General features: G+C 43.3%; 1 protein-coding gene across 1 annotated transcript in view; it reads left to right on the forward strand.

Annotated features, from left to right (window-relative positions):
* Nucleotides 1-22,069, forward strand: part of cfap58 (cilia and flagella associated protein 58) — a 133,299-nt gene that overhangs the window by 86,690 nt on the left and 24,540 nt on the right. The window contains exon 16 of the mRNA XM_056237130.1: nt 20,124-20,243. Coding sequence (XP_056093105.1) covers nt 20,124-20,243 — 120 coding nt within the window. The remainder of the gene's footprint in view (nt 1-20,123; nt 20,244-22,069) is intronic.

A 22,069-nucleotide genomic window follows, 5' to 3' on the forward strand; every position in this document is an offset into this window, starting at 1 on the left:
TGTTTCATAAAACTTCATATAAATATAAAAATATAATAATATACAGGTGAAACTCGAAAAATTTGAATTTCGTGCAAAAGTTATTTATTTCGTATATAAAGTAATTCAACTTAAAAGGTGAAACTAATATATTATATAGACTAATTTCATGCAAAGTGAGACATTTCAAGGCTTTATTTGTTATATTTTTTATGATTATGGCTTACAGCTATGAATTTTCGGGTTTTTATAAGCTGTGAGCCATAATCATCAAAATTATAACAAATAAAGGCTTGAAATATCTCACTTTGCATGTAATGAGTCTATATAATATATTAGTTTCACCGTTTAAAGTAACAACAGGTAACTTTTCAACCTTCATAATATATTTCCAAGTCTCTTGTGATGGTACATCGACTTACAATAGGTTGAATGACACGTCTGCCATAGCCTGACGGGGTCTGTAGCGTTTTTAATCGTACTTTTAAACTTCGGGTTTCGGGTAGTAACCGGCGAACAAAGAGAACTACAAAATTCGACTGCTTTACGGCATATACGTCACTTCCACCCCCACCCCCACTTCCTTAAAATCGGACTTGCGAGCCAAATGTTATAGTCATGGCCGAAGCAGCACAGAAAAACAAGAAAGCAAAGGTTTTATCGGAGCAAAGCAAAAAGAGAAAAAGAGAAAGTGATCGCGTTAAAGGCAGAACGAGGATCAACATTGCAGAGCTGCCAACTCTCACGCATTGGCCGTGAGACACCCGCATTTGATTGGTTTCACACGCTCACACGTACGCCACACCCCCGGTTTCTCACGCCAAATTGTCAACCCGGTCGGTCAAATCCCTGAAAGATGAGTTTATCTATAGATCGACCTGTTGAGCCACTCGTGATCGACAAGTTATACCGCAAATTAGTTCAAATCTCCCGGAATCTAGAGCGAGCGCGCACGCGAGACAGAGACTGTGCTCCAACGCGCGCGGACGGCAGAGAGAGAAAGCGAGCGAGAGACCTTGCGTGTGCAGGGAGCATCGAACGCCCCATCGAAAAAAGAATGCCTCTCTCTAACCTCTCTAATTCGCTAGAGTAGTAGCGAATTATCAATCTGGTAGCTAGTAAACGATATTCTAGTTTTTGATGGTTAGCTATCGCTAGTATTCTCGTTCTGATTTGAACTTTGCAATCGATGAAATGCAAATAGCAAATGTTTGACCTAAAAAGTGTAGTCTACTCAACATGTACAAAGAAAGGAGGAAGATTATTAATAAAATCATATTTTAGGATACCTAACATGTCTGTGATATTTGTTTATTTGTCTTGCCTCAAGCTATAATGCAAATCGATTTGTAAAATTTGCAGATTCATTTATGGTAGCTTGATATTATAATATTGACGATATATGGTTATTATCAACCACTCAAACATTGCATTGAAGTATCATATAGATCCAGTAAAACGGTAACCAATAGACTAGGCTACTATAATGACGCTGGCTTGTAAACGTGAGCATCGCGATCATTTGTCGTTAGAAAAAAAATAAAACCCATGAAATTATATTCATATGACATGCTGAAATATATGCCACTGTACCTGGGATGAAGACATTTCACACGCGACGCAAGCAGAACACCTGCATGTGACCTCCTCCTACAGTGTTCAGGGCTATCCTGGTTGTCAACAATTGCTCGTGCATGTAGGATGACAGAGTTTACGACAGTAGTAGAGGACAATACTGTTTCCCAACTGTAGGGGGAGCCCGAGAGCAAAAAACGACCTGTTGTTACTTTAAGTTGAATTACTGAAATAAATGAACTTTTGCACGCCAATTCTAATTTTTCGAGTTTCACCTGTATATACACACATATATTATGTAAACTAAAACTTATGTTACAGTAGATGAGATTAATCATGATTAATCGATTTGACAGAACTGATATTGTTATGTATGCTTGATCTTAGACATTAAACCAACCCTTCTTACCAACACAAAATGTCGAATGGTAGTGTATTCACTTATTTATTGTGATCGAGAGAAAAAAAAGAAAATAATTTCTTGATTAATCCATCTTGAGTTATTATCAAGTTATCAAGAGGACGCTGGGGTTTATCCGGCATTTTTCTTAACTTAATACATTTTGTTTCCACTATAACAATAACTTCTGTGCCTGTAGGCTCCACATAATCAGAATGTCCACCATTAGTTTTACACATCCTCTGCGCCTGGCTTGTTCCATTATTACATATTTGGACTAATTTGATAATGCTTTCAGTGCCTAATAACAGTAAAGCACTCTCTACTTTTATCATATTAAAATCCATTCCACAGAATTCTTCAGATTTTCCCCAAAACTATGAAAAAGTCTGCATACTCTGCCTGGACTGATAATAAGTCATTTTGACTACATAGTATATTTTTAAAGTACTGTGAACTGAGAGAGAGAGACACACATTTTTTTATGTATGGGATTGTCATCGTTGACCTTTCTGCCATTTAATTCAAGAATACACAACAAGCATAGTCTCTTATTTATATGTTTAGCCGTGCTCTACTTACATTACAGTAGATATACCCATGAAGCAGAGTCATTTCCCTGTGTTTGTCCTTGTGTGTGTTGTGTGTAGTATTCAGAGAGCCCTCCATTATCTGAAATGAAGTGATCCGTGCTGTTTATTGCTCAGACTAGAAACAAATGTGATTGCTTAGATGTAGCAGGTGCTCGAGCAGAGCTTCTTGAGGGAGCAACATTTGTTTACATAAATGCACTTGAAATCTCTGATTAGGTTATGAATGGAGAGATGGAGAGAGCGACTAGGGTAACTTTGTATGCTTTCTTGCTATTGTATTTGGGATTTTTAATTGATTTGGTTTGTTTGAGGACTATAATGGCGACGCCAAAGCAACTAAGCCGACACGTTATAGTAGAACCGATAGAGGGAATAAATAAGACGGAAAGTTCTCAGTTCGTCTGAAAGAGACAGACAAAATGTTCCAGGAGTAGTTGTCCACTTTACTTTCGCCATTACAAGACGTGTAGACATGGACTGTGATGTTGAGTTTGATGGTGTTAAGAGTTTTTTTTTCTCCCTCTTCGGATCTTGAGTTCAGATGCAGTGGAAATGATAAAATGGGCTTTCAAAATGCCATTAACATCAGACAGACAGCCAGTTTAAAAAGGTTCCTTTCACCGTCTGTATCAAATGAAGCTTAACAGACTGGTTCGCAATCTAAGGACACGAGACACGAGCAACCGTTTTTAGGTATCAGATCATATCAAATCATGTGTTCACTTTTTCTTCCTAAACTGAATTTGAAACCCACTATATTTGCACTGTAGCAATGTACCACCTAAATTAAAGTGGATGGACATTTTAGCTCACTCTACTAGAGCCATGTAGTGTTTCATTTTATACAGTAAAAATAGCTACAAAAATAAGAAAAGCATCGTTGATCATTGTTGCCGATTTGTTTTTCAGCGTTTTGTACATTTTTCAGTTAAAGTTTTCATTCAAATTTTTTTTTTTTGTTTCTTATAATTGAATTTTATAATGAGGAGAAAGAAATGTTGAATTAGGCGCTTGGAAATTGCAATATAAAACATACAGTAAAAATATTATTACAGTTTAAAATAACTGTTCTCTGTTAATATTCCTGTGATGGTAAAACTGAATTTTCAGCATCATTACTCCAGTCTTTAGTGTCACATGATCCTTCAGAAATCATTCTAATATGCTGATGTGGTGCTCAAGAAAATGTTCTTATCAATGTTGCTTAAATTATTATTATTATTTGGTGGAGTTTTTCAGGATTCTTTGATGAATAGAAAGTTTAAAAGAACAGCATTTATTTGAAATCAATATTTTTTTTGTAAAATTATAGGTGTCATTACTGTCACATTTGATTATCCTTGCTGCATAAAAGAAATACATTAAAGAAAACATGTGGACAGTAGTGTACATGCAAAGATAAGTCTTTAATATATTATATTGGTAACACTTTACAATAAAGTTTGTTACATTAGTTAACATGAACTAATAATGAACTGCACATATACAGATTTAATATCCTTTGTTAATGTTAATTTCAACATTTACTAGTACTTTATAAAAATCTTGTTAACATTAGTTAATGCACTGTGAACTAACATGAACTAACAATGAACAGCTGTATTTTTATTAACTAACGTTAACAAAGATGAACAAATACAGTAACAAATGCATTGTTCATGATTAGTTCATGTTAGTTAATACATTAACTAATGTTAACTAATGAACCTTATTGTAAAGTGTTACCATTATATTACTCTCTGTGTGCTTCTGTATTTTTGGATTCATATTATTGTTTTTGTTTTTTCTGTTTGATGCCACTATGAACAACTTTTAGACATAAGTTAATCAGCATTGCGTAATTCAATGGACGATTTCTCACAACTTCAGTTGCCAATGGACTCCAATTGAAACGAACTCTGATTCCAGCTTTTAATGCACACATTGTCTGCGTGGAAGTATGAGTGAACATTGGGGTTCAGTGCTAATTAGGTTAAAGCTGTCTGCCTTACAACACCCCTATAACTCACTGTGTAATTATGAAGTCGCTCAGGCACATCTCTGTGTGTCGGCTTTAGCGCTGTGTGTGAGCTGCATTTGATGCCTTTTAAAACAGCCGTCAGACAGCAGGGCATTGTTGTATTGTTTTGTAGCTGTTTGCAGTGAAGATTGTGACAGCGTGTACAATATAGCACCGTTTAGGACACAATAGCAAAAAGCCATTGCAGTCAAGACAATGCTGCACTTCTGTAGACGGAAGACACTTGTGATTTAGAAAGGATGCGAGACAGGCTCCATTTTGAATATAATACCCATTATAGATCTTGAAGTATTCACAATGCACTACTTTACAGCAGACAAAGACCAGGAGATGTTTTTCGCACAGACACAGACTCTAATTGTCGCATTATTTGCATTGAGGCAGTGCAGTAATAAAAGAGGCACGGAGCATATCATGTCGGTTAATATACGTGCAGGCAAATCTGGACTGGCGATTAGCGGTCAGCTGTTTTATCATGCATAGTGGCTGCAAGATATGGCCCAATGACTCACCGTATTACCTGCTGAGGTACGACAGGAAGGGTTGTTTTACCTTTGCAACAAACAGCGGGTTTATTATGCCCTACAGATAATGTAATATAACACTATATGCATCATATCACAGATGAGTCGTAAGGTCAGCGAAACTTTCGAATAAGGTGCCGCAGAGTTAGATTGAGTTTTTTGAGCAAGTGGGTAAAACAGGTAAGAAAGCGTTATTTTGTATTGCAGAAGATCCAGCACTCAGAGCAAGGTCATGACCTCTAATTTCCAAAGCTCATGCGTGAGCACTTCCTGCAACGCTGCTTACACAGACTAACCTGTTTAGTACACACTGCTATGAACTACTTTAAGCGTCATGGACGTGTCCAGAACTTATGGTATTTAGTGGGGATCCCATAACTCTTTTATGAAAGCTTGTTTCCGCCACAGAATAAAAAATAAAAAAGGTAATAGCGACTTTTCATCTCACAATTCCGACTTTTTATCTCAGAATTGCGTGATATAAAGTCGCAATTGCGAGTTATAAAGTCAGAATTACGTGATATAAAGTCGCACTTGTGTGTTGTAAAGTCAGAATTGCGTGATATAAAGTCGCACTTGTGTGTTGTAAAGTCAGAATTGCGTGATATAAAGTCGCACTTGTGTGTTGTAAAGTCAGAATTGCGTGATATAAAGTCGCACTTGTGTGTTGTAAAGTCAGAATTGCGCAATATAAAGTCAGAATTGCGTGTTATAAACATGCAATTCTGAGAAAAAGACAGAATTGCGGCTTTGTTTTCTCACAATTGTGAGTTTATAACATGCAATTGTGACTTTATATTGCGCAATTCTGACTTTACAAAATGCAATTGCGACTTTATATCTCACAATTCTGACTTTATATCTCGCAATTCTGAGAAATAAAAATTATAAGTGAGATAAAAAGTCGCAATTATCTTTAAAAATGTTTTATTCTGTGGCATAAACAAGCTTCCATACTCTTTCCCCGCCAGCGGTTTTGAAAAAAGTTGCCAGCCACCGCCAGCATTTTTTATTATTTTCGCTAAAGTTTTGTGATTTACAGGATGAATGATTGTACATGTGGCCAATTACATTTCACATTGTAATGGATTGTTTTTAGTTGTTTTAAATTAAAATGTGGTTAAATGCACAAGAGCATGATTTGATCGGCTTGTTAGCTTAGTATAATGGACCAAAATAGTTTTATAAGCTGAAGGTTATGAGGAATATTCAGGGTAAAATACAACTTAGGTTTTATTGATAGTATGTGGCCTTCTCTCGATTGCCATAGTATGTCGAAATAATGTCGACTTTTAAGCCATTTAAGTGTTAGCATCTAGCTAAATGTATTACTTTTAGACTAGCATTTATCGTTTTTTCCCCGTTTGTGCTGTTTTTGACCTTATCCGACCTGTGACCCACCAATTGAGTCACGTCACAAACTCTTGCCTCCACTCTTTTGTGACAGAAGTTTTTCCATGACAGCAACAACACTATAAAACCATTGTGATTGTCAAAATCTTCTCTAGCTGTCAAGGGAGGATGTCTCTGCCGCAAGACACGACAGGTCGGAAGCCGGTAGACGTGCAATTGTCGTCCGAAATCTTTGGCAGAGAAAACTGTTGCGGGGGTGAAAATTAAGCGTATGTTCCCGTCACTGTCAGTCACAGCATGTCTTCATTTCTGAATGGAGTGACACACAGAACATCTGTTTGCTTTTAAATCGAGCTCGTCGCCCCGATCGCGCTGAAGCTTCAGGTGTTCTCCGTGTCACATGGCCCTCTATGATTATTCAGTCTGATATAGGGGAAATGAAGTCAGAATGAAGCTAAGCAACAACTTCCTGTTTGTTCCCTTTCCTTTGTTTGCAAGGTGTAAAAATACTTCTTACGCAAGATGATGACTGCGGACATGCTGTTAAATATGAGATTGGGTGAGAGAGAGATGGAAATGAGTGAAAGAGAAAGAAAGTGAGCGAGAATATCGAGAGATGAGGATTTGAAGGACCCATGATTCGGTCATTGGATGAGAGTAGGACATGCTTTGTCATTTCCTCTGAATCAGGGAGGATGGAGAAATTCAGATCATAGTATTTATAGACGATGCTTTTCTATTCAGCAGGCAAAAGCACATTTTAATCACTATCATTATCTAGAAGCGGGTGACATTGGCTTTGATTTGCAGTAGATAATTTGATCTATACGTTTTTACTAGGGATGTAAACGGTTAATACTCGATTAAATTAAATTAATTGTCGGCTAATTGAACATTGCGAACGTGACATGAGATTCTCGCGGGCGGCGAGAGACCCGACACGAGATTCTCGCGGGCGGCGAGAGACCCGACACGAGATTCTCGTGGGTGGCGAGAGACCCGACATGAGATTCTCGCGGGTGGCGAGAGACCCGACACGAGATTCTCGCGGGCGGCGAGAGACCTGACACGAGATTCTCGTGGGTGGCGAGAGACCCGACATGAGATTCTCGCGGGTGGCGAGAGACCCGACACGAGATTCTCGCGGGTGGCGAGAGACCCGACATGAGATTCTCGCGGGCGGCGAGAGACCTGACACGAGATTCTCGTGGGTGGCGAGAGACCCGACATGAGATTCTCGCGGGTGGCGAGAGACCTGACACGAGATTCTCGTGGGTGGCGAGAGGCCCTCGCGGGTGGCGAGAGACCTGACACGAGATTCTCGTGGGTGGCGAGAGGCCCGACATGAGATTCTCGCGGGTGGCGAGAGACCCGACATGAGATTCTCGCGGGTGGCGAGAGACCCGACACGAGATTCTCGCGGGTGGCGAGAGGCCCTCGCGGGCGGCGAGAGACCTGACACGAGATTCTCGCGGGTGGCGAGAGGCCCTCGCGGGCGGCGAGAGACCTGACACGAGATTCTCGTGGGTGGCGAGAGGCCCGACATGAGATTCTCGCGGGTGGCGAGAGACCTGACACGAGATTCTCGTGGGTGGCGAGAGACCCGACATGAGATTCTCGCGGGTGGCGAGAGACCTGACACGAGATTCTCGTGGGTGGCGAGAGACCCGACATGAGATTCTCGCGGGTGGCGAGAGGCCCTCGCGGGCGGCGAGAGACCTGACACGAGATTCTCGTGGGTGGCGAGAGGCCCGACATGAGATTCTCGCGGGTGGCGAGAGACCCGACATGAGATTCTCGCGGGTGGCGAGAGACCCGACATGAGATTCTCGCGGGTGGCGAGAGACCCGACATGAGATTCTCGCGGGCGGCGAGAGACCCGACACGAGATTCTCGCGGGCGGCGAGAGACCCTGACACGAGATTCTCGCGGGCGGCGAGAGACCTGACACGAGATTCTCGTGGGTGGCGAGAGACCCGACATGAGATTCTCGCGGGTGGCGAGAGACCCGACATGAGATTCTCGCGGGTGGCGAGAGACCCGACATGAGATTCTCGCGGGTGGCGAGAGACCCGACATGAGATTCTCGCGGGTGGCGAGAGACCCGACATGAGATTCTCGCGGGTGGCGAGAGACCCGACATGAGATTCTCGCGGGTGGCGAGAAACCCGATATGAGATTCTCGCGGGCGGCGAGAGACCCGACACGAGATTCTCGCGGGTGGCGAGAGACCCTGACACGAGATTCTCGCATGGCCAGACGTGGGCTGAGCTTTGATAATGCTAATGCAGTTACACGTGTGCTCAATGGAGACGCAACAACCTGTCTATTTCAGTCTTTCTCTTTTATTCTGCCTGTCTTACTATATTTATCATATATATAACAACCGTCTCAGGGAAGCTAGTCTGCATGCTCGTCGTCCTCATCGGGGTCTCGACCTGACTGCAGTTCGTCGTCGTAACCGACTTGAGTGGGCAATTGCTCACATTAACATACGCGCTTTGGAGAGGTGTTCTCTTCACGGATGAATCCCGGTTTTCACTGTACAGGGCAGATGGCAGACAGCGTGTATGGTGTAGCCACATCGAGATATGCCTTAATTAGCTCAAATTATTTATAGGGAATTTTAATAATCAATCATGAATATGATTCATATTTTGCATGTTACAGTTAAATTATCGAAATTGAAAACAGATCGATCGTATGTATGAATGGTAAATCATAACGAATTATAATTCCTCATTCATATATCAATGGTCTCATTACAGATCGATTATATGAGATAACCTTAAGGGAATTAATTTAGTTATCAAACAATCGGTTTGTCCAGCAAACAGCCGTAAGATTAACTTACCAACTTCTCAACAAAGTTATCCCTTTTTATAAACTCCAAGAAATATCAATGTTCCGGCCGTGAACATTAATTTTCCGGTGTTTATAAAATTTAGGTTACTGAAATAGTAACAAATTGTAAAGCTTTGTGACCAATCATTTCATTGACTTGTAAATTATGAGCTTTTTAGACAAAGAAATCAAGAATATAATGGCTTTAATAATGGGACTAATAATACATTGAACTACAATTCACACAGAATATATATATATATATATATATATATATATATATATGTACAGTATACACCGGAAACAAACAAAACGAAAAACATTATAAACACGAAATAAATTGGATGAGAGAGGAAGACAAAAATGAGGGAGAGGGAGAGAGAGAGAGTTGGGAAGAGAGAGAGAGAGAGAGAGAGAGTATTGAGGGAGAGAGAGATTGAGAGTAAGGAGATCTGTAGAGATATTCTTGTGGCAAAAGTCACAGACAACCTTGAGAGACACACAGATCAAATCCCCTGAATGGGGCAAACAGATCTTAAACCATTTAAATCGATAGGAATTGCGATACTTGCATGGGTATTTCTCGTGGGCTGAGAGCGAAAACATGTGTGTGTGTCTCTGTCCTCGCGTCATGTGTTCACGTGGTCTTTCAGAGCGGGCAAAGCGCGTTAGTTTGAATGAAGGCTTAAAGGTCTTTGGTTCTCCTGGTGTTGCTGAGGAAAACCGCGTCTTGCGTGTGTGTCCTTAGGGGCGGGTGCGTGCTTTCTCAGCTCTTCCGGGCGAGCGTGGTCGCTGCAGATTCAAAGAGTCTCCTTCAGGTTGAAGTTGCCGATTACGTTCATTTCACTGAAACTAAACGTAAGAAAAAGTCCGAAGACGAAAATAAAGAAAGATTAAAGAAAACGGAGAAAGCTCCCTAAGGAGCCATGGATCCAGAAACCTCTCACAGGAAAAAGCTCTCGTCTGGCGTAGAAACTGCATCGAACAGATTGTGGCGTTCGAGTTTTGAAGGAGCTAGAGGCACGCCTTTCTTGCGTGTCTGATCCAATCGTTTGGGAGGAGGCGTGTTGTCAAACTTCTGTGTTTGCGAAAATACACGCCCTCCGGGTCATGTGCATGGAAGATAACATTTAGTAAAAAACACTTCTAAACTGGTATTAATAAAAGTATGCCTCATGTTGCACTTTGGGTCAGTGATTCGATCTTATTCGATTTCTCTGATTCCAATCATAAATAGGCAGGACGGCTCGCGCGCCTATTGGCTGCCCTGCTGCAACAGCAGCAGCCTATCGAGAGAGGCGCTGCGTGACACCATATCCAATGGGGGCATTTCGGGCCCATTTCGTCACGTCCGGCCAGAAAGGGCATGGTCTCGCCCTATAAATATAGCTCGATAAGGCTGGTACACTGGTTTTCATCGCGGAAGCGAACCAGAGCTGTGTATGCACTGCAAGATACGCAGTACTCGTCCCCTTTCTAGAGAGAACCGAGGTTACGTTAGTAACCGAGTACGTTCTCTTACGAGAGTATCTCTCGTACTGCATAATATCTTACGCTATGGGGAACACAATGCAAGACGCCGTGCGTACTGGGATCCGACACCAAAGTCCCAAGGGCAGTAGCCCGGGTCTCATGTAGTGCATAATCACCATAGACTCACAGAGAGTCGGAGAAGAGAGGCTGCAAGCATCATTCCCCATGAAATAGCATCCAACAGGAGCTAGTTATGTTAACAGTGTTTCACACAGACAGGGTGAACGTGTTTAGCCTGAACTGGGTAACAGTACGGGTTATTCAACACCCATGGAGCTGTTTTATCGCTCAGTGAGCGATGCACAAGCAAAACTCAGCATCTGGGCCGGTACAGCGGGGCAGATAGCACTGAATTCTATACCGACAGAAGGTTGGCTTGTAAGGCGGGAACCTCTAGGTTATAAAACCTTATAAATGTAGACGGCGAGGCCCAGCCCCCGGCCGTACAGATATCTTGCAAGGTAACCCCACTATACCACGCCCACGACGAGGCCACGCCTCTCGTGGAGTGCGCTCTGACACCCAAAGGACACTGCAGGCCCTTAGAAGTGTAAGCCAGTGCTATGGCGTCGACTATCCATCTGGATAGGCTCTGTTTTGATGCGGCCAGTCCCTTGGAGCGTCCGCCAAACAAAACGAAGAGCTGCTCGGTCTGTCTGAAGACAGACGAGCGGGACACATAAGCTCTCAGTGCCCTGACAGGGCAAAGGAGACTCGCATCCTCCTCCTCATCATGAACCGAGAGAGCGCACAGGGAAATAACCTGGGCCCTGAACGGTGTGTTGAGGGATTTGGGACATACCCGTGCCTTGGTTTGAGTATGACTTTTGAGTCATTAGGCCCAAACTCCATACATGACGCGCTTACTGAAAGCGCTTGTAAGTCCCCTATGCGCTTCACTGAAGCGAGAGCCAAAAGAAACACCGTTTTGAAAGACAGATGCTTCATGTCTGACAAATAGATTGGCTCGAACGGGGCACCTTTCATGGCTTCCAAAACCGTAGAAAGGTCCCACACCGGGACTGAAGGAGGTCTGGGAGAGTTCAGCCTCCGAGCTCCCTTAAGGAATTGCACGACTAGGTCGTTTTTCCCCAGTGACTGGCCAGACACAGGTTTTGTAAACGTTGCTATGGCCGCCACGTACACTTTGAGCGTGGATGGGGTCCTGCCCTTATCCAGCAGCTCTTGAAGGAAGGAGAGTACTTCCGTGACCCCGCAGTCTACGGGTGAAAAGCCCTGAGCTTGACACCAGGCAGAGAACACAGACCACTTCGAGGAGTAGAGCCGTCTAGTAGACGGGGCTCTCGCCTGTGTGATCTTGTTTAACACTCCCTCCAGGAGGTTAGCGGGTACCCGTTGATGGCCCATGCATGTAGGGACCATAGTTGCGGGCGAGGATGCCAAATCGAGCCCTTGGCCTGAGAGAGGAGGTCTTTCCTCAACAGTATTGGCCACGGGGCAGTGCTGGTCAGCCGCATCAGGACTGGGAACCAAGTCTGGTTTGTCCAGAGCGGAGCCACAAGCAGCACTGGGCATCCGTTTTCCCTGATTCGTTCCAGCACTTGAGGCAGGAGCGAGACGGGGGGAAAAGCATAGAGGGGACATCGAGGCCAGACGTGGGCCAGCGCGTCCTTGCTCTTGGAGAAATATTTCGAACAGTGAGCGTTTTCGTGGGACGCGAAGAGGTCCACCTGCGCTCTGCCGAATGTTTTCCACAGCAGTTGGATCGTCTTGCGGGTGCAGCGTCCATTCCCCTGCTGGGAAATTGTTTCTGGACAGTCTGTCTGGTCCCACATTCAGGTGACCAGGCACATGCGCTGCTCTCAGCGAGAGCAGGTTGTGCTGAGCCCAGACCAGAAGGCGTTCCGTCAACCTGTAAAGGTTTCGGGACCTGACGCCGCCCTGGCGATTTATGTGTGCCACCACTGACATGTTGTCCGACCGGACCAGGACGTGGTGACCTTTTATCTGGGGACAGAAGCACCATAGCGCTTTGTCGACTGCTATCATTTCCAAGCAGTTTATGTGAAGGAGCCTTTCCCTTTCTGACCACAGGCCAGCGAACGGTCTGCCCTTGAGCAGCGCTGCCCATCCCGAGGTGGAGGCGTCCGTAGACACCACCTGCACACTCGAGGCGGTCCCCAGACTCACACCTGACTGACACCAGTTGGTTACTTTCCAAGGTTTCAGAGCTGAAAACGCACTTTAGATCGACCCTGAGGTAGGGCTGGGCGATATGGCCCAAAAAAATTATCACGATATTTTTTTTATATCAGTCGATATCGATAATTATCACGATAAATGTCAAATCTTTATTTCTTTCAAGTTTAAAGGCAGATTTTTGCTCCTAAGTGAAAGTTGTATAAACCAGAGCGTTAATTGTGGTTTTAACTCTTTATTGCCAGAACATATCATGACAAACACTTGCCAAACAGGTGAACATTTCACAAATCTGAGGTAGAACATTCAAATATTTGTCATTTTTCCTTAACAAAATTAATATCTGAATAGAAAAATATTTCTTCAGCAGTTTGCAGTGCAGACTGCAATATTCAAATTACATGTTTTGTCTCGAAATGCATATTTGACAGTGAGTTGACAGTAAATCTGCATCCTAACTCAAGCTAATACTACTCTGTTAAATTTATGTGCATTAACAAAAACAGTAACATGTTTAATTTGGTAAAATGTAATATTCTGACTGTTTGAGTTTTATTAAAATTAACCATTGGTCATCTAGTATCATGCATTTAGATCACGATAACCACAGATAAAACCAGGCAAAGCCTAACCTATAGCACCTCACTATCATGGCAAAATGTAACTTTATGGTTTCTATGGTATTTGTATGAAAAACAGTAGCCTAACAGTTAAATACATTATTACATACTATAATTATATTCCATTAGTCATTTAATACATTGTCTACATTAATAATATTATACAATTCAATATGTATATGCCACATTTCATGGTGCAGTTAATATTACTAGGCTAACCTTACAGTAAATCTATGGTAGGCTAAATGGATTCAGTATCAATTCACATTCTGACTGTATCGTTGCGCGCAGTGTTTCTCCTGTTCGTCAGCGCTGTTTCATCTGCCTTTAAACATTTGTGTTCTTCGCTGAACTCAAGCGCTTCTCTCACTGGATCTCGTAAGCGAGGACGATCAGAGTAAACGCGTCTGCTCTTGTGAGCTCGCGCTGCCGTTTGGACTTTGAGCCGAGCGGATAAACGGTCCGTGAGGCGCGCGCGGTTCAAATGAGTTTCGTTCCGCTTTTGGCGCATTAACATTATCGAACATTTATCGACCTCTTGATATCGTTTTATCGAGAAAAATTATATCGCGATAATTATCGTTATCGTTTTATCGCCCAGCCCTACCCTGAGGCGAAACAGACCAGCGGTCTGTGCCCAGGGCAGAACTCGCGCTTTCAGCCACATCTGCAGTGGGCGCATGTGAAGCAGGCCCAGCTGGAGCACAGAGGCTGCTGAGGCCATCAGGCCCAGCATTTTCTGAAACCTTTTGAGCGGGACTATAGAGCCATGGCGGAAGGATTTCGCGACGCGCTGAATGTCTAGTCCGCGCTCCGATGACAGGCGTGCTGTCATGGATCGCGAGTCCAGCACTGTACCCAGAAAGAAATTTTCTGACTGGGGGACAGTGAGCTCTTCGCCCGATTGTCTTTGAGGCCCAGATTCTCGAGGTGCTCGAGTAATGTGGCCCTGTGTTCTATGAGCTCTGAGTGAGATCGAGCTAGAATCAGCCAATCGTCCAAGTAGTTCAAAACTCGCATGCCCCGGAGTCTCAGGGGTGCGAGAACCGCGTCCATGCACTTCGTGAATATACGGGGTGCTAGGGACAGGCCGAACGGCAGGACTGTGTATTGATATGCTTGGCCCTCAAAGGCGAATCTCAAGAATCACCTGTGATGGGACGCTATTTGTATCTGGAAATAGGCGTCTTTCAGATCTATTGACATAAACCAGTCCTTTTGGCAAACTTGCGCGAGGATTTTTCCTGGTTGTAAGCATTCTGAACTGGTGCTTCACAAGCGCTCTGTTCAGCTGTCGCAGATCTAAAATGGGTCTGAGACCTCCATATTTTTTCGGTACCAGAAAATATCTGCTGTGTAGGCCCCCTTTGCTCTGAGCTTGAGATAAAGGTTCTCGAAGTAGATGAGATACTTTGTTTTTCACCGTCGTCTCGACGCGCGCCGTATAACGGCGGGGACGTCGAGTGAACTGTAGCGAATAGCCTCTTTTTATAGTGTTCAGCACCCATTCTGATACCCCAGGAAGCTGTGCCCACACTTTCGCGTGAATAGCTAGGGGTAGAATGAGATCTGGGCTCTGGCCGTGACATAGTGACGGCAAGGGAGCTCCGGCGTGCTGTAACGCAGACACTGTGTTTACAGTGTGTGAGGCGGGGGGCGGGCCGATCGCGGCGGGCAGCCTGGCCGCGCTCAAAACCCTTATAGCAGTTTGCTGAGGGAGAGAGAGCGGGGCGAGCCCCGTGGGGCTTAACATGTCTGTGAGTGAATGTGGGCGCAGGACAGCGGGCACATTTACTGCACTGAAAAACACCGTCGGCCTGAGCTGACTGAATGCGTGTTGGTTTCGTTTTTACAGAACCCGTGGGACATGTGGTGTGTAGTGTTTGTGGGCACTGAGACATAGGCACATTCACTACATTTAGTGCACAATCGACATGAGGCGATTTTGTTTGTGCGAGCCCTGCATTTTTGCAGGCTGTGTTTGTGTGTAGAAATGAGCCCTGGGTTGTGGGCATTTTTATTACACTCATAACACCATCGGCTGTGGCCGGAATACCAGAAAATACACCGTTTATGTGATTTATCTGGGTCGCCGTGGGAACAGCATTTGTGTGCAGGCAAGCGGGCATGGTACTGGCTTGCTTACTGCAAAATACACTGGAACAGTCACATTTTCTGGAACTGAACGAGCGAAAATTTCAGTGGAAGTCTGGCCGCGGCGAGACTGAAACACCGTCGATTTCCTAGGAGGCTAGGAAGACTTGTGTTGGTTTCGTTTTACAGAAACCGTGGTAGTGTTTGTGGGCACTGGGTTGTGGGCACACTCACTATATTTAATGCACAATTGACATGCGTCGATTTCATTTGTGCGAGCCCTGTACCGTGGCTGTGTTTGTGTGTAGAAATGAACACTGGGCTGTGAGCATTTTATTACACTTATAACACCATCGGCTGTGGCCGGAAAACCAGAAATACAATGATTACATGATTTTTCTGGGTCGCCGTGGAAACGGCCTTTATGTGCAGGCAAGCGGGCCGTGTTACCAGCTTGTTTACTGCAAAATACACTGGAACAGTTGCATTTTCTGGATCTGAACGAGCGAAAAATTTCGGTGGAAGTCTGGCCGCGGCGAGACTAAATTTTTATCTGCTGCGAGAGCCGGGATCGAACACGGGTCTCTCACGCGAAGGCTTCGGGTTCCGCCACTGAGCCACAGGGAGAACTGTCGGCATTTGTATGCAGGTGTGCGTGTTATACAACAGGCTCATTGCTGCAATAATGACATTTTCAGCCGCTCAAACTAGGAGCTGAGAAATGTTTGAGAAATGGAGATTAGTCCGGCCTCGGCGGGGACTAAAACACACTCTTTTCTCATTTTGCCGGTGACGCACGCCCATGGGGGGCGGGGTAGATTTCTTATAACGTAAAGAAAGCTAGCCGCGGTTTTAGGGCTCGCGGTCTTGATGCTGGCCCGTTTTCCTGACGACTCGCGGACAGAAGGGGGAGGTCCACAGAGCTCGCCCAGTCCTCACTGTCCGACGCCAGGATAGAGCAGCAGGTCTCCTCTACAGATGCAGCTATCTCGTCGTCATTAATGGCGGAAGCGGCGGCGCGCGGCGGCCGTTATCCGTCAGTGAGCGACCCGAGTGAAGCTGGTGAAGCTGGCAGGCGAACCGGCGAGCTTTCACGGGCTGGAGAAGGCTCGGGGACCCGCTGAGTACGGCGCTTTTTTACGGCGCGGCACTGCAGCGGGTGGAAGTGCAGTCTCGCTGAAGGATGCCAGGCGAGTCCTCAGAGTCACCGTAGGCAATAGCTCGCAGTGAGGGCAGCCTCCGTCGGCGAGCGCGAGAGCTGCATGATCCTCTCACAGGCAGGAAACACATCACATGGCCGTCCCCGTCGCTGAATGTGGCTCTGATAGAAGTGTGAGTCGCGGGGCGAGCACACACACACACACACATACACACAGAGCAGAGTAAAGGATATATAGTACGCCGGAAAGCGCAGCAGGTACGGTAGTTGAAGGCGGCGAGGCCAGCGACTCCAGAAGCTCGTCCCGCTGAAAGGCTTGCGCCGACGGCGCTGCTTCTCACTCCGGATCCAGCGATGCGAGAGGCTTCGCTGAAGAGATGAAAATCAGTGTACCAGCCTTATCGAGCTATATTTATAGGACGAGACCACGCCCTTTCTGGCGGGACGTGACGAAATGGGCGCGAAATGCCCCCATTGGATATGGTGTCACGCAGCGCCTCTCTCGATAGGCTGCTGCTGTTGCGGCAGGGCAGCCAATAGGCGCGCGAGCCGTCCTGCCTATGTCTGCATGCTGCTGCACAGCGTTTTACATTAATTCAAAATTAAGGATAATTTTTGGCTTCAACATCTCGTGGAAAAGAGGTTTTCCCCACAGCGTAAGATATTACGCAGTACGAGAGATACTGTCGTAAGAGAACAGTTGTACTGCTTAATATTCATGTGGTGATGCGTGATACTTTCCTTTCAGTATTTTCAAAAGAACAGCATTTATTTTAAGTTTAAATCTTATTTGTTACTTTTGATCAATTTAATGCATCCTTGTTGAATAAAATAATTCATTTCTTAAAAACATTACTGACTCCAAACTTTTGAATGTTAGTGTAGAAAATAAAAGGTTAATCCACTTTAAGATAGCATGCATGTTTTTATGTGCATTTGGGGAATTTTATTCACATTTTGGTGTTTCTATCCAACATTTATTATTTGTGGATGAAATCCAGTTATTTTCTCTCGAGAAACAGACAGACTAGTAATTGAACATTTATCTTTTATAAAGCTTGAGAAGAGATCTCGCCAATGTCACAAACTGTGCTCAGATTTGCCCAGATAGGAAGGTCTGCGATCAACAGTCAGAGAAAAGTAATTCAAAAGAGCTTAACTTGTATTGAACCTGAAACAATCCATTTAAGATCTGTATGCAAGAGGCATTGCGAAAAACTAAACTCGGAGCAATAAAACATTTCCTCTGAGAAATAAAGCCCCAAAATGTGTCATTCTTGGTGTTATATATATGATAAATATAGTAAGACAAGCAGATTAAAAGAGAAAGACTGAAATAGACAGGTTGTTGCGTCTCCGTTGAGCACACGTGCAACTGCATTAGCATTATCAAAGCCCAGCCCACGTCTGGCCATGAAAATGTTTTTGGGTGCTAAAGTGATCAAATCTTTGATAAAGCTCTATGAGTTCAGATGTTTGCTTGAGACAGAGAGTTGGTGTAAGGTGGAGTCTGAGACTGGGTTTGATCTCGGACTTGTTGTGGTCCTATAAAAGTCAGTGTATTAAAGTCCAGACGCCTCTTAGTCATAAATCATTCATTCACTGACTCACTATCGCACACGCTCACTTCACTGTTGATGGAATTGTGAAGAGACGGCCACCATGGCTGTGAAGAAACGGAGAAAGGAAAAAGGACAGAAAATATCTTGAGAAAAATACGGGAAGCTTCAGAGGAATAATGTGTTAAGCTTTCGGCTTTGCAATAAATCTATAGTGTGTGTGTCTGTGTGTGCATGTGTAACGTGTGAGTAACGTGTTTGAGACAAAGAACAGTTTTGTGGTTGCCAAGGCCATGAGTGTCTTCATTTTGAATCCCGGACCTTTTGATCATGAGCGATCTCCTTTCAGACATCCTAAACCCCCTGAATTCATGATTTCTCCTGTGGCACATCATTTATATTCTCAGAGCCTTTATATTAGTGATCATTTTAGACACCAGACAGGCTGCATTTATTAGCATTATGAGTTCAAACTGGTCAGGACTCCCTCTCTAATTAGCAACATTTATGATACGTGTGTGTGTGTGTCATTACTTGGTCAGCGCTGCGAATGCGATGGAGTCTTAGTTATACATCTTTCTTTCCTCCACACACTTGGATAATTAACACTAGCTTCCAAAATGAATTAGCTGTCAGTCCCCTGAATCCAGCTGTATATTTTTCCCTGTGATGTGACACTGAAAAATAACTTCATTGCTTTTGATCGTACGACTGACAATAAACAAAATATCTCTCTATAATGCTCTAAACTCACGATGAACTAACAAAATATCTTTTTAAGTCTTTTCAAGGGGAAAAATGCTTCTATTTAGTGACAGATTTTTAGCATATCAGAGAACGTTCACATTGTTTTAGAGGATCTATTTCATCATTTACAGTTAATTACAGTCCTCAAATTCATTCCATTTATTTAGAATATTTTGAAATAACAGCGCTAGAATTTTTCACTGTTTGTATAAAAAATAAAATAACAAAAGTGAAAATTTTAACAAGTACTATTTGCTTAAATTAATTTAAATTGAATTGAATTTGTCTGTACTTCATATTTAAACTGCCCCTATTTTGCTATATTAATGGTGCCTAATTTAGTTTTAGAGGTCTCCTACAATAGGTTTACATGCATCAAAGGTCAAAAACTATTTAATTTTCTTATAGAGCCTACTCTGCTCTGATTGGTCAGATGGCAGAGTCTATTGTGATTGGTCTATTGCTTACAGTGCGTGTCAGAACGGAAACACACATTACCAAATCTGAATTTAAGCTCTGAAGCCTACCTCAGCGCTTCGGTTTTATCGTATCAATTCGAGCCCGAGTCCTCATCTTTTGATAGTGCATGCAAAGTGGATTTGCTTTCACAGCGCAGAACAGCGTCTTCAAACTCGACATGTCGACAACACAACACAACATGGGTCAAAGTAGATGTTGTTCGTGGGCAGCAAGTGAAGACCATAGACTGGCATTATGGAAATACAAACCTATGTAGGTTCGAGCAGGAAGGAAGACTGGAATTACTGTTCTTTTGGGAGTTTTTATTTATCGTGAACTCGTGATATTTAAAACTTTGCAGACCTTTAACATTCACAGACAGCTATATTACACACTACATGAAATGTAATATCTGAAAAAGCATAATAGGGGTACTTTAAAATGTCCTTGATTTGATTTACTTAGTGTTAAACTATATGCTGTGTGTGTATTTTGTGGTTGCAGGAGAAAGATAAACTTTATGTGGAGCTGAAACACATCCTTGCTCGGCAGCCCGGTCCGGAGGCAGCAGAAAAACTGCAGGTTTATCAGCGAACTCTCCGCGAGAAGACCAAACAACTGAAGGTGCTTTAAAAACATCATCTTTTATTGTCTTTTCCGGTCTTTCTTCATAAAGTTACACAATAATAGTGTATAATAATAAAAAAAAAAGTAATTTTACCAAATTGAATAGTTTAATGTAATGGTATTGTTTAAATTAAGTTAATTTTATAATTAAATTAATTTATTAACAGACCCCCAACCCCCTTTATCTGTGATACGTAGGCTAGATCCCCCTTCCAACTCACTAAAGGGTTTTCTCACATAAATCATTCCTCCTCTCATTCCTCTCCCATCATCCTCGTCTCCTTATTCCCCCTCTCACCATCACACAAAATGAATAATTAGTTACTTCACTACTTAATTAAGAGTTCAGGTCCATCTGGAGACAGGGACCACTAATGTCATTTTTAATGAGTCGGTTCGGTTTAAGCTGCCTCGTCCTGTCCTATTAAAAAGGCGAGAAGCAGAGATGAGAGCGGTTAAAAAGTTATGAGCCTGTGCTGAGCCTTAGGTGACCTTATAATATCCATATGGCCTTGATATACGTTGATCTTTAAGCTGGGTTTTGATCAGGTTTTTGCCATGTAATGGCTAACATTAGGATCCAGGAAACTGACCCTGGATCTGAAAACGAGGCAAACCTCCCTCTGCAATCGGGACGATATAGAAAGTGCTCCGTTACGTTCGCCATCTTTTTAAAAAATGGACGTAACAGACTTTAAAGACTCAAAACTCCTTAGCTCGGCAGAAATTCTGAGCTGATCTATTAGAATATCTGCAGTGTGGAGTGTAAAACTCTCTGGCGTCCTTGAACTTAAAAATAACGGCCCGAAGGTAGGCATAGGGGGGTTTGGCTTTCTGATAATTTATTGCCAAGCTTAAAATGAGTTACGCACCGGAGGCATCACTGGCAAAGCTTTAAATAAACAAAGCTCAGCATAATTAACATTAGAACAGAAGCCCTACTAATGAGCCAAATGGTAAAATCAACCCGTTCTTTGTTTTGATTGAAGCATGTCCTCCCGCTCCAACCTCCCTTTAAGAAATTAACATTAATTAACACCGGTCTTTTGACTCTCCATGCTTGTTTGGAAAATGTTTCCAGAGTTTTTGTCTTTATAAAATACCCATGCGAGTCAGAATATTGTTATACGCTTTATGAAAACCACACTGCAGTTGAAGTATTTTGTTAATTTGTAAAGTGATATGTGCCAAAAGTGCAGTTTTTGCTTGAAAGTTGGTTAAACAATGCAATCGTTGGCCCAGTTCAACACCCGAATGTGAATTTCCATCCAAAAAAAAGTTTTAATTGTTGCAGAAAAAAAACTAAACTCTTTTTCCAGATGATTTGTATTCAATTTTGTGGATGGACAAACATTTAAAGGGAAAAACTTTCATTGAACAGAAACATTATGAATGCCTGCTCTGCGCAAAATCCTTTCCAAATTGTCCACTGCAAATATGGGATTCTCTCTCTCTTTCCTCTCTCACTTCCTGTCCATCTTCCTCCTCCTGTTCCTTTGATTACTGAGCTCTGGGCTGTTGGGTCACCCGCACTATGTGGGTGGTTTCGAGCACATTGGATGAATGACAATTAGAGCTTGACTGATATGTGCAAAGATTGACGGAGATCAATGAGATGCCGCAGAGGAAATCACTCCATTTTTTTTTTGCTCGGAGGGAGAGATGAGGTGACCGCGTGTTAAGCCGAACACATCCTCAGTGATAGATCACAACTGTACAACTAGGACACATTTATAGCAAAGAGGTGCCTATACTGAAGGGTGAGCGTGGCTTTGGGAAACATTTTTAAGTAATTGACAAATGGGCTCTTAGATGCTTTGCAA

Source organism: Rhinichthys klamathensis, unplaced genomic scaffold, assembly GCF_029890125.1.
Source record: "Rhinichthys klamathensis goyatoka isolate OS25496 unplaced genomic scaffold, OSU_Roscu_1.1 h1tg000478l_1, whole genome shotgun sequence".
In the NCBI taxonomy this organism is placed as follows: Eukaryota; Metazoa; Chordata; class Actinopteri; order Cypriniformes; family Leuciscidae; genus Rhinichthys; species Rhinichthys klamathensis.